General features: G+C 34.2%; 1 protein-coding gene across 6 annotated transcripts in view; it reads right to left on the bottom strand.

Moving 5' to 3' along the window:
- LOC107889745 (uncharacterized aarF domain-containing protein kinase At1g71810, chloroplastic) overlaps window positions 1-11,760 on the bottom strand; it is a 28,627-nt gene extending 16,867 nt beyond the window's left edge. For 3 of the 6 annotated variants that reach the window (XM_016814299.2, XM_016814320.2, XM_016814305.2), the window contains exons 1-7: window positions 11,298-11,757; window positions 11,012-11,056; window positions 10,101-10,139; window positions 8,488-8,658; window positions 8,223-8,375; window positions 8,040-8,075; window positions 6,651-6,694 (exon numbers count right to left, since the gene is read on the bottom strand). In XM_016814299.2, coding sequence (XP_016669788.1) covers window positions 6,651-6,694; window positions 8,040-8,075; window positions 8,223-8,375; window positions 8,488-8,658; window positions 10,101-10,139; window positions 11,012-11,056; window positions 11,298-11,627 — 818 coding nt within the window. In that variant the 5' untranslated portion in view covers window positions 11,628-11,757. Of the gene's footprint in view, window positions 1-6,650; window positions 6,695-8,039; window positions 8,076-8,222; window positions 8,376-8,487; window positions 8,659-10,100; window positions 10,140-11,011; window positions 11,057-11,297 lie in introns of all 6 variants that reach the window. The other 3 variants (XM_016814338.2, XM_016814329.2, XM_041095470.1) reach the window with 2 other exon arrangements.
- Window positions 11,761-12,523: the final 763 nt, after the last annotated feature.

Genomic DNA, 12,523 nt, shown 5'->3' with positions numbered 1-12,523 from the left:
TTCCAATAAAAGTTTACCAAGGTGAGAGCAGTAAGAAGTCACTAGATTGCATGCTTAAGTATTGAAGACATTGTTGAACAAGCAAACATGAACAAATGTTGCAGATTGCTGAGAAAGGGAGGGAGGGAGAGAGAGATGACATCAAAGAAGAAAAAAAATGCAAGTGAAGAATTGAGTGGAAGAAAATTTTTCTTCTCCTTTTTCTTTCTATTTTCTATATATCCAGCAGTGTGTTACACCATAATACTTGTAAGAAAAGATTATACAAAAGACTAGAAACTAAAACCTAAACTTAAGGGGTTTATCTCCTAAATTAAAGGGATCCTAATCTCAAGTGATATCAATTACCTACGGTTAAAGATTATAAAAGATCTCTTCTAATCTCTACCCTTCCCCTCAAGTTGGAGCATAGATATCTGTCATGCTTAACTTGCTAATTAAAGACTCAAAAGAAGGCTTCGATAATCCTTTGGTAAGGATACCCACAACTTCTTGTGAAGTTGGAATAAAAAGGTAAGCAAATCATCCCAGCTTCAATCTTTTCTTGGATAAAGTGTTAGACAATCTCAGCATGCTTTGTTCTGTCATGTTGAACTGGAATATGGGCAATACTAATCGCAGCCTTGTTATCACAATAGAACTTTATAGGCATGGCTGTAGATTTCTTCAATTCTTCCAATATCTTCTTTAGCCACATTATTTCACAAATCCCACGAGCCATAGATCAATAAATAGCTTCAACACTACTACGAGCTACGAAATTTTGTTTTTTGCTTCTCCAAGTCACTAAAATTCCCCAAAAAAATGTACAGTAGCCTGAGGTGGACCTTCTATCTGAAATCAAACCTACCCAGTCTGCGTCTGTGTAAAATTTGATGCCTCACTGCTCATTTTTCCCCAAAAATAACCCTTTTCCAAGAGAACTTTTTAGATATCTCAATATACGATAAACTACCTCAAGGCGCTCTTCATGTGGTGAGTGCATTAATTGAATCACTAAACTTACAGTGAATGCAATGTCTGGCAAAGTATGAGATACGTAAATGAGTTTTCCTACTAATTATTGATATTCCAAACTTTAGATTACCATCGATTGGTGTTATGCTAGTTTGCATTGACTCATTCTAGTTTCTTTAAGCATGTCATCCACATATTTTTTCTATGAAACCGTCAAACCTCTTTTTGAATGAGCTATCTTCATACCCAAAAAAATATCTCAAGTTTCCTAAGTCCTTAATCTTAAATTCAGATGCTAATTTTTTGCTTCAACAGTTTCAATTATGCTTCATCATCTCGTGTGAGGATGATATCATCAACATATACAATCAGAATAGCAATCTTCCCCTCACTAGAGTGCTTTATAAACATAGTATGATCAGCTTGCCCTTGAGAATACCCCTATTTTTTAATGAGCAGGGTAAATCTCTTGAACCATGCTCTAGGTGACTATTTTAAACCATACAAAGACCTCATTAATTTGCACACCTTTGCTCAAAATTCTTTTTCAAACCCTGACGATGAATCCATATAAACTTCCTCATTTAGAACCCCATTAAGGAATGCATTTTTCACGTCTAGCTGCTGAAGAGGCCAATTAAGATTCACTGCAATTGAAAGAACTCTGACATTATTCAACTTGGCTACTAGTGCAAAAGTCTCTTGGTAGTCAATCCCAAAGGAACCTTTAGCGACCAACCTCACTTTGTATCTTTCAATCGACCCATCTGATTTGAACTTGATTATGAATACCCATTTGCATCCAACCATCTTCTTCCCCTTTGATAACTCTACAATTTTCCATGTGTTATAACATACACGAGCTTTCATCTCTTCTCGAATAGTCTCTTTCCATTCCAGAACCTTTGGAGCATCTTGTATATCCCGTATGTTGGAGTGTACCCTTTAGCCACCAGTCAGACTTCGTATCTATCTAAAGATCCATCCAGTTTGAATTTGGTTATGAACACCCATTTACAGCCCACAGTTTTTTCCCCTACAGGTAATTCCACTATTTCCCATGTACCTGTTTTTTCAAGAGCGCGCATCTCCTCTAAAATAACCTCCTTCCACTCAGGAACTTGTAGAGCATCTTTTACATTTTTGGGTATTTTCACAGTATTGAGACACGAAACAAAGGTTAAGAATGTCAAAGACAAAGCTTTATAGGACACAAAGTTAGACATGGGATATTTGACAACATTTCTAACACCTTTTCTTTTAGCAATTGGAATATCTAAATCAGAAAATTCATTGGTTGGATTATGAGCTTTACCTGGACTTTTGACAAGAACTTGCGGGTCGGATTCTTGGTGATGAATCTGGTGGATTCCACTTTCTTGATTTCGATTTCTTCTTGAATAAATAATTAACTCCCTTGTTTGTTCTTTATTCTCATGATCAGACTCTACACCTTCATACTCCTTTTCATTAACAACATTAACATCATTAATTTCTGTGTTAATCATAAATTCACCTTCCCCATTATTAGAATCCCTATGTTGTATATTCCTAGTATTTTCTTAATCAATTATAGAATCTTCCTTATTATAATTCCCTCCTTGAAGATTAGAATCAAAGTAAGATTGTGTTTTAACAAATGTGACATCCATGGTAACAATAATCTTTCTATCAATTGCATCGTAACATTTGTAACCCTTTTTACTAGAAGCATAGCCAACAAAGACGCATTTTTTTGCTCTAGGATCTAGTTTACCTTGGTTGTGAAGATGAACAAAAACACTACACCCAAAAACTCAGAGGGATAAATCTGTGATCAATTTAGAGTTAGGAAAGTTATCTTTAAAGAAATTGAAAGGAGTTCTATAGTTTAGAGCTTTACTAGGCATTCTATTAATAAGATATGTAATTGTTAACAAGGCTTCGCCCCAAAGATAATGTGGTACCTGACTAGTGAACATCAAAGCTCTAGTTAATTTCAAAATATGTCGGTTTTTTCTTTCTGCAACCCCATTTTATTGTGGTGTATTTGTATAAAAGTTTTGGTGGACTATACCATGTTTGGTTAAGAAAACATCTAATTGGTCACTAAAAAATTCCCCACTATTGTCACTCCGAAGTACTTTTATTCACACGCCAAATTATGTTTTCACCATAGTATAAAAAAACTGAAACACATTTTTAACTTCAGACTTATCTTTTAATAAAAACACTCAACAAATGCGAGTATGATCATCAATAAATGTGACAAACCAACATTTTCCTGAAAAAGTTGAGACTTTCAAAAGTCCTCAAACATCACTATGAATTAACGAAGAAGGTTTGGAAGCTTTATATTTTTGAGGTGGGAAGAATGACCGATGATGTTTAGCCAATTCATAGTGATATGAAGGACTTTTATTTTTAAATAGATCAGGTAACAAATATCTTAAATAGTAAAAATTAGGATGTCCAAGCCTATAATGCCAAATCATAACCTTATCAAAACTAGAAGCAGAATTTAAACAGAAAGTAGTTGTTGGTTGACTTAGATGATCGTCGTCAAGAAAGTAAATTCCACCAGATTCTGTAGCATTGCCAATCATCCTCCCTGAGACTATGTCTTGAAATTTACACATAGAGGAGTCAAATATAACATGACAATTCGAGGACTAGGATAATTTACTGACCGATATGAGATTACAAACTAGACTTGACACATGTAAAACATCATGTAAAACCAAGGAAGGCAAAACTTTAACACTGTCTTTCCCGGCTACTGCTGAGAACGACCCATCTGCTACTTTGATTTTTTTGTTTCCTGCACAAGGTGTGTAAGTTGAAAAAAGAAAATAACTACTAGTCATGTGATCACTAGCTTCGGAATCAACGATCCACGTGTTTGTTTTAGAAAGCTTGGCACTGAAAAAAAAAAGAAGAAAAATTCGTACCTAATTGGGCAAAGGAGGAAGAAGGATTATTGGATAAGTTAGGAAGATAAGAATTCATCCGAAATTGTGGTGATTGAAAAAGCTTGTATAGATGCTCTAGTTGTTTCTTAGTGAATGGAGACCTTTCTAGAGAACTTTGGCCCTCATAATTTTCATTAGTTGTTTTAACGGTAAAACTTTCTTCCTCTGTTTGATTGCTAGATCTCTTATCTCCAATAAAGGCTGTTTTAACCATGATGCTACTAGAGATAACCTAGCTCAGATGCCATGAAAGTTTTCAAGAGAGCATTTAATAAAACTGTCCTATCTTTTATTAACTAAACAACTGAATTTAAATAGAGAAAAGAGTCATAACCTAATTGGAAAATAATTCTCTTATTCTAATCAACTACTAAAACATAAGGAAAATAATTCCCTTATTCTAATAAACTACTAAAAGATAAAATAAAATATTACTAGAATATCTCAAATGATTTATTTTAAGATTTATATACCTAACAATATATCCCAAAATATATGAGTTTCACATATTTCAACACATATAAAATGAAGGGGAGAGTTTAATGGTTCCTATTCCGGGAACTATCGAGAATGAACCATCAGCAATATGGATCTTTGTGGTTCCTGCATAAGGTGTGTAAGTTGAAAAAAATTGGGAGCAACTTGTCATGTGATCAGTTGCACCAAAATTGATGATCCAAGAGCAATCAGGCTTATATTCGCTGAGGAAAACCGAAGCAACGTTACCTAATTGAGCAAAAGAGCCGGAAGAAGTTGGTTGGTTTGGAGATTCACAACTTGAAATTGCGGAGATTGGAGAAGTCTATACAGGTGTTCTAACTGCTCCTTCATAAAGGGAGGTGTCTCCTTAGTAGATTGTTGCTCCTGTTCTGCACCTGCTGCTCGGAAGGCTCGGCAGTCAATGCCTGGAGTAGATCCGTCTTCAGCATTTTCCAGCAGGTTTCACATGTATGCCATGGTTCTTTACAATGGTCACACAATGGCCTTTTTTTCCTATCATTTTCAAAGTCATTTCTCATTGTAGCCAGTGCAGAATTTTCAATGGCAGATTTGCGATCAGGGTCAGGTTTTAACATGACTTTTCTCCTAAATTCTTCTCTTCTAATTTCAGAGAAGGCTTCTCTAATAGAAGGTAACAGCTTTTTTCCAATGATTCTAGCTCACTTCATCAAAATCTCAATTTAACCCAGCTAAGAAAAGATAGACTCTATCATTTTCTTCTTTCATGAATCTTACACTATCTGAAGAACAATGTTATTCACCATTATAATAATGGTCTAACTCTTGCCATAGTGACACCATTTCATTGAAATATTCTGTAACTTCTCTGTCTCATCTAGCCCTCCATAACTTGGTTTTTAATTCATATATTTGAGAAAAATTGTCAACATCTGAATAGGTTTTTCTCACAGCTTCCCATACATCTTTTGTAGTAGGAAGAAAAAGATAAGGTTTACCAATTGAAGGTTCCATAGAGTTCAATAAGCCAGCAATGATCATACAATTCTCGAACCGCCATATGCCTAGCCGTTTGTCATCTTCTTCTGGTTTCTTCATATCCCCTGTCAGACACCCAAGCTTCCCCCTTCCGTCAATGGCCAACTTCACAAATTGAGCCCACTCCAAGTAGTTTTTTTTCCGTTTAGCTTATGAAGGGTCAGCTGCAATGAATCATGAAACGAATCTCCACCAAGACTCACGGTGCTCTCTGTTGTTGCTGTTGGTCTGCTACTTCCAAAAATGACTGATTCAACCATAAACAGTGGGGAATTTTATTCCAGCTCTAATGCCATGAAGAATTGAGTGGAAGAAAAAATATTTTTTTTTTATTTTCTATATATCCAGCAGTATGTTGCACCATAGTACTTATAGGAAAAGATTATACAAAAGAATAGAAACTAAATATTAAACTTAAGGGGGTTTGTCTCCTAAATTAAAGGGATCCTAATCTCAAGGGATATTGATTACCTAAGGTCAAAGATTACATAAGATTTCTTCTAATCTCTACAAAAAGCATCAGATCAAGGAATTAAGCTCCAGAAATAAAGGTAAATGATGTATCATTGATCATGCATATGAACCACCTTTTTTTAGATTTGGATCGTCCAGCCGGAATAAAGTAATGATTTATGTAGATCATGTACCACGAGGAGGGAGACAGGGAGGGAGGGAGAGATGGCATCAAAGAAGAAAAAAATTGGAAAGCATCATATTAAGGAATTAAGCTCCAGAAATAAAGCTAAATGCTGTATCATTGATCATGCATATGAACCACCATCTTACAGATTTGGATCATCCAGCTGAAATAAAGATTTATGTACCACGAGGACAGAGGGCATAAGCAAAAACATGCATTTTTTATCAATAGGCAAGGTTTTGGGCTAAAGATTTTTCCCTGTCCTGTTAAGTTCTTGCAGTCCTTGTAGTCAATTAAGTTTTAGTCCCCAAATAAATATAGGAAAAGGGAAGAGAGGGCAGTTGACTAAACAAAAATGACTTTTGATCTGCATTTACTGATGTAAAGGTTAATAAAGCGGATGAACCATAACCATGTGACTAATGTAATTATATAATATATATAATTATATAGATCATTACAGCCAACAAAGTTCAATGGATATAATATGACCCGCCCAACTAAGAATGCAGAAAACTACCATAATGAGAGCTCAATCGTCATACATTTAGCCAGTGAAAATTTCCAGGTCATGAGATGAGGCACACCTGTTACAACGCTCTTACCTAAACTTGAGTCCATTATCAGCCTCTTTCCTATAGTCCATCTCCTGCATACAATGTGATTCACCTGTATTCAATATGAAGTTCTAAGCATCTTCTGGAAGAAGCAAAATAACATTTCAGATAGTTTGGGATAAAGACTTAGATAGACAAATTTTATAACAATTTAAAATTTGTCTACCACAAAAGATATTTTACTATACGTTTTATAGATAAAAGGGCAATCTATTATAATGAACATGATAAAGGAAGATAAAAGAATGCTCACGAAGAAAAAGTGGTAAGAAAGATTTTGAGTTAGCTACTTAAGATCAATTTTGAGAAGATTTCATGGGTTGAGATACAAACATTCCACTGTACAGTTATAAAGAGGAGAATTTATCATCACAATTAACTGTTTTCACCAAAGACTCCCATTTCATGCACTTGCATAATATGTTTATATCAGGTTCTACCATCATTAAGTCTCTGAAAAATGACAATAAGTAAGACATATTTTCACAATCCAAGATGCACTGATTAAAGAACTGTAGAACTCTTTTAGCTTCTCTTTATCAATTCATCCAAGTTAAAACCAATTCAAAATAGATGGAAAGGCACTCCATATGCATAAGCCCACAATATACCCTCAAATTAAAATTGTCGGATGATAAGACAACTTAACAACCCTCCTCAAATGAACAACTAACAGAAATGGACACACACACACACAAAAAAAAAAAAAAAAAGATTGATGAACAATTTTGGCGCCAATAAGATAACATGTCAAGGCCTCCAACCTAAAACAAATGGTAACAGTGTAAAAGGAGAAAAGACCTAATTTGAATCCAAAAACCTGATGTAAGATAAATCAATTTTTTCTAGTATATTTCTCATAGCTTTTTGATAAGTTAAAAGGAAACATTCAAGTTCATCAACAAGGAAAATCATGTTATAACATGGAATATTCAAAGATGAAAATTAGACAAATTAAACATCTATTCATCCACTTACTTGTAAACTGAGAAACTCAAATAATTCTAGAGTGATCAAGTCCTTGATAATTTTTCCTAAAATCTACTATTCTTTGTATGTGTTCCTCTCGGATGGATTAATAAATTGAGAGCAAATTCAAAAAGCATAGTTGAAAATCACTTGATCTTACCCTTTGAAACAGCTTTGATTTCAATCATTTGAGCAAGCTCAGGCCTTAAAGCATTAACACCTAGGCTAAACTTAAATATCTAATGGTCTATAATGTTTTAACAGGTCCCTATTCAAAGCAAGATGCCCTTGCATTAGAAGACATCAATAGACATCGTTTGCAACTACATAAAAGAAGTTTAGAAGCTGTTTCCGCATTTTAATAGATAGAGTTAAAGCACGTAAGGGGAGAAGGAAATGAGTACATACCCGAAAAAGACTCGAAGCCCACTCATCAATGACTGCCTAAATATGGGGCATATTTCTTGGTTAATACCAGTCAATGAATAATAAGCAGAAATATATAGTTAAACTAGATGGGCTGGATCCAGAAACATATTTGCAGGGAAATAAACTCTACTCAATTGAAGAGCAATGCAAACCCAAAATTACCTGAAGATCAGTATTAAATTTACCAGCTTTCTTAACCACCCCAGCTAGAAAGCGTAGGATTAATATGTCCAAGGAAATTGCAGCTTGAACACCAGGCCTCTGAACTTTGACAGCAACAACCTGTCCACTACGGCGAAGCCTAGCTTGATATACCTACTTGAGAGAGAGTACTGAATGTTGGGTTTAGTTTTCTAAGAAAATTCCAAAAACACTCAGAAAGAAAGCACTCATGGATAGGTAAGCTGAGAATATAAGTAGATACAACCTGTCCAAGGGATGCAGCAGCAACTGGCTCCGGCGAAATCTCAGAGAAAAGCTCATCTATTCGTAAACCAAGTTCTTTTTCTATAGTATCAAGTGCAACTTCAGTAGAAAATGGAGTTATTCGATCTTGCAACAATGAGAGTTCATCTAAATATGATGGTGGTATCAGATCCTACATAAAAGCATCTTGAAAGGTTCTTATATTGGAAATGAATACAGCACATTATGTATCATATGATGCAAAGCAGTATGAGCATTAAGAAAGCCCTATATGAAGCATGCAGTTGACTTCAGGATGTTGCTGGAAAGGCTTAAAACAGATTGTAAGTGATTACTGACCCATCAACATCAAATCCTACACGTAGAGCTACAGGAATGTGCGATCTAATTTTCAAGCACAATGTCTAAGCCAGATACCAGCAATACTGATTCTGAAACTTGATGTTTCTGTAGAATGATCTTTGTTTGGAATGGCCAAGGCCACAAACTTTAGGAATGCCTTATCCATTACCCTATCCTAGACATACCTAAAATGATAGTGACACAAATAAAAAGAAGATCAAGGAAAACCAGAGTTAGAGAGTACAGAAAGGCAGTAAAACATATTGCAACAAGAAAATAAGTCAATAAATCAGCCTCCATGTTAAAATACCAACCCATCAATTTACATTACATGTACTGCTAGTTGTTTTATAGGAGGCCAAACTTAAAGCTAAACTGCTGTTCGAGGAAAGTAAATGTGAACTTAATAGGTAAAACTACATTTGAAGAACCAAGGGTGCAGTTAATGACATATCCATCATCATGCTAAGTGATATTTAAAATGATTGAGGAGATGAAAAATACAGTTCCAAATAACCATTCATCAAAATTTTCTTTTTGTGATTTGCTTTCCAGTGACTTGTTCTCAACAAATAACTTCTGGGATGAAGTTAATCAAGTTTGAAAGATTCCAGAGACTATCTTCAAGAACAATGATATGTGGTTAGGATCCAATCAACTATCTTTCATATATATATATATATATATATATACATACATGGAAACTTCTTGTTCGAAATCTATATTAGCACATTAAACTAAGCCTTTAACATAGTGCACAGAAGATTCCTTCGAAACGCAGATCCTGAACTAACCAAATAGAACTATTAGCTGTTCCTAAATTCTGAGACCATGCAACTTTGCCCCTAAAGGAACCAAACAGGAATGTAGAAATTTCATTAACCAAGGTAGTTTCAATAGAAATAAAAATCTAGTTTCAGCTGTCATTTTCTGTCTCCACTTTGTTTAAAAAAAGTGTATCTCCAACCCATAAAAAAGGAAGGAAAAAGAACTCGGACAGTACAAGAGATTAGTTCCTGTAATATTCATATGAACTTCAAAAGCCAAAAGGATGAGTTTATCAATAATAAAAAAATGCAGCTTTTCATTATAGTAGAAAAGCCCTTTCCTATAATTTGAGTGCATATAACAAGAAGACCCATTGCAAAAACCAAGTTTAACAAACCAAAGCAGACAGAGGACCCAACATGCATCACAAGTTTAAAGGAAAATTAGAAAGCACGTAAATTTGTGAAGCACATGAAACTTATCCTAGATGCTACGAGAACTTACAGGTCGTGATGAAACAGCTTGAGCAATTTTAATGTATGCCTACAAAGAAGAAAGAAAGAAAACTAAATTTCTTTAAAAATGAAATCAAATCAAAGGTGATTCCAAGTTATTAGCAATCTAAATCCAAGCACAATAGTATATAATTGTTTGTGTGTTAGTAAAAAGAGGCTAAACATTAAGAGACAGTATAGCTTATGGCCAAAAGAAAAGTCTATATGGCAGAAAACTCCATAGAAGAAATTCTCTTTAACAATTTTTTTCAGACAACTTTTCAAAGATACATTTAAGACAGACCCAGAAAGAATTTGAATTTGAGTAACAGTGCATCTTAATGGAAAAATGGGAAGTATAGCTGATCTGCAGAAAAATGAAATGACAGCATAAACCGCTCTAGTGGCTAAAACATGAATGATAAAGTAAACATCACATTAATATCTATATCATGATTTTCTAGAATTTTCAGGTGACATTTAAAGTGAACAAGCTTTTACTTCCTGCTGCCCCTGCTCCCTTTTTCCCTTTATCTCTATGATGATCGAATCATTTGTTCAGCTGCACTTTGCATTCTCTAAAACATTGTGAACCTTTTTCCACTATTTTCCACAAATATTTTAAACATTGACTGAATTTTCTGTACCATTTAACTTTTTTAAGTACCGATGAACTGGAATTTTGAGAAAAACAAAGCTACAAAAAAGCGCAATGTTCAGTAGAAAAAAATCATAACTTAACAGTAAAATTTAAATAGGGGACAGGTGAAAATGTAAAGATATCAGCCAAATGATGGTCGGTTTGATTATAAAGGGAATCAGTTAATAGATGAACTAACAGAAATTTAAATCTCCCCGAGCTTAACATGCAAGACAAACGCTTTATAACTGAATCTTATGCACAATACTGAAATAATATACCGGCCCAAGTTCCACCAGAATTTTTCGAAGCTCGGCAGCTCTAACCTGCAAATCAGAAACAGTAAAAATCAAAATTTCAAGAAAACTTCAAAATATGTAAGGCTTCCTTCGGCTGAAATTAAAATTTTGGAATAATAAAAAATTGAATTTTTAACTTTTGGGAGTAACAACACATAATTCTAATGGCGTAAAAATTTAGAAAACGGAGTCAAACAAATTCGACGTCAGCATCAATTTTCTCAGAAAGTGAGTCTACTTTAAACGTAAGGAGTAATTAAAGTTAAACCTTGAACATTTGATCGGATCGTTCCATAAGATTATCAATATATCGAACTCCGAACCATTTTCCAAAAGTAGTACCGACTTGAATAAGCCGACGCAACAAAATCAGGGGTTTTCTTCTATAAATAGCGGCGATTCGTGAAGGGCTGTAATCGAGTAAGGACTCAGCCTCAAAGGCACTGAGCTGGAAAAGGTAACCTGACTTCTTCGTGAAAGAATCAACTTCAAGTCCCGCAGCGGCGCGTATGATGGGGCGTGGTTTTGAACGGAAGCTAAGTTTTGGAGTGGCGGGAAAGGAGTGGATTGGAGAGGAAGGAAGAAGTAGTGGAGCCATTTACTCCTTTTTCGGTGTAACTGTTTCTGTTTAAACTTTTTTTCGGTTCTTTTTCATGAAAATATGAAAGAGTTAGAGAAATAGAAATGGTATGCGATGGACAAAATAGGAAAAAGAAAATGTGACAGAATAATAAATGCTGAGGTTAGAAAATTATGTGAAAAAGGAAAGAGGAGCAAGCGTACAGGCACCGTCCTTTTTTTTCGTCCTTTAATATTTTATCCATTTCCAAGGGATGCGTACCTGCCTCCTGCCAGAAAATAAAAAATTTAATTTTTTCCATATCTTAACATCGGGTAGGATCTAATTAGTGTACTTTATTCCTAAAGCACACCATATACATATAGAAAGTACAAATTTAGAATATAAATAAATATTTAAAATTAGTATATAATAATAAAATATATGAGTTGAAACTAATTAATAATAAGGTAAACTATTATAATAGTCACTTTTGTTTATTTTATGTTACATTTTAGTTTTAAAATATTATATTTTAGTCACTTACGTTATCGCATTATAACATTTTAGTCACTGAACCATTAATTTTCAGTAATAGTATAACGATAAACTGACGTGGCATGTTAAAACATCAGTTCAAACAAAATTTTTAGGTTAATTTATACAATCGATCTCATATTTTTTGGTTTTGAGTAATTTTTTTCTATTATATTCTTTTAACTTTTTTTCCATTCCCTTCTGCTTTTCCCTCTATTTCCCTTCATTACCTAATTCTTTTAACATAATTTTTTTATGTTTTTCATTTATTAAAATTAGAATCTATACTTTTATTTTTTTTGAACAATTTAATTTTTTCGAGTGAGGTGAGATTGTGGACTAGTTTTAACAAATGAAAAATATAGAAAAACTACGTTAAAAGAAATGAGGAAGGGAGG

Source organism: Gossypium hirsutum, chromosome D06 (genome assembly GCF_007990345.1).
Source record: "Gossypium hirsutum isolate 1008001.06 chromosome D06, Gossypium_hirsutum_v2.1, whole genome shotgun sequence".
NCBI classification, from domain to species: domain Eukaryota; kingdom Viridiplantae; phylum Streptophyta; class Magnoliopsida; order Malvales; family Malvaceae; genus Gossypium; species Gossypium hirsutum.
This window is presented reverse-complemented; position numbering and strand designations above follow the sequence as displayed.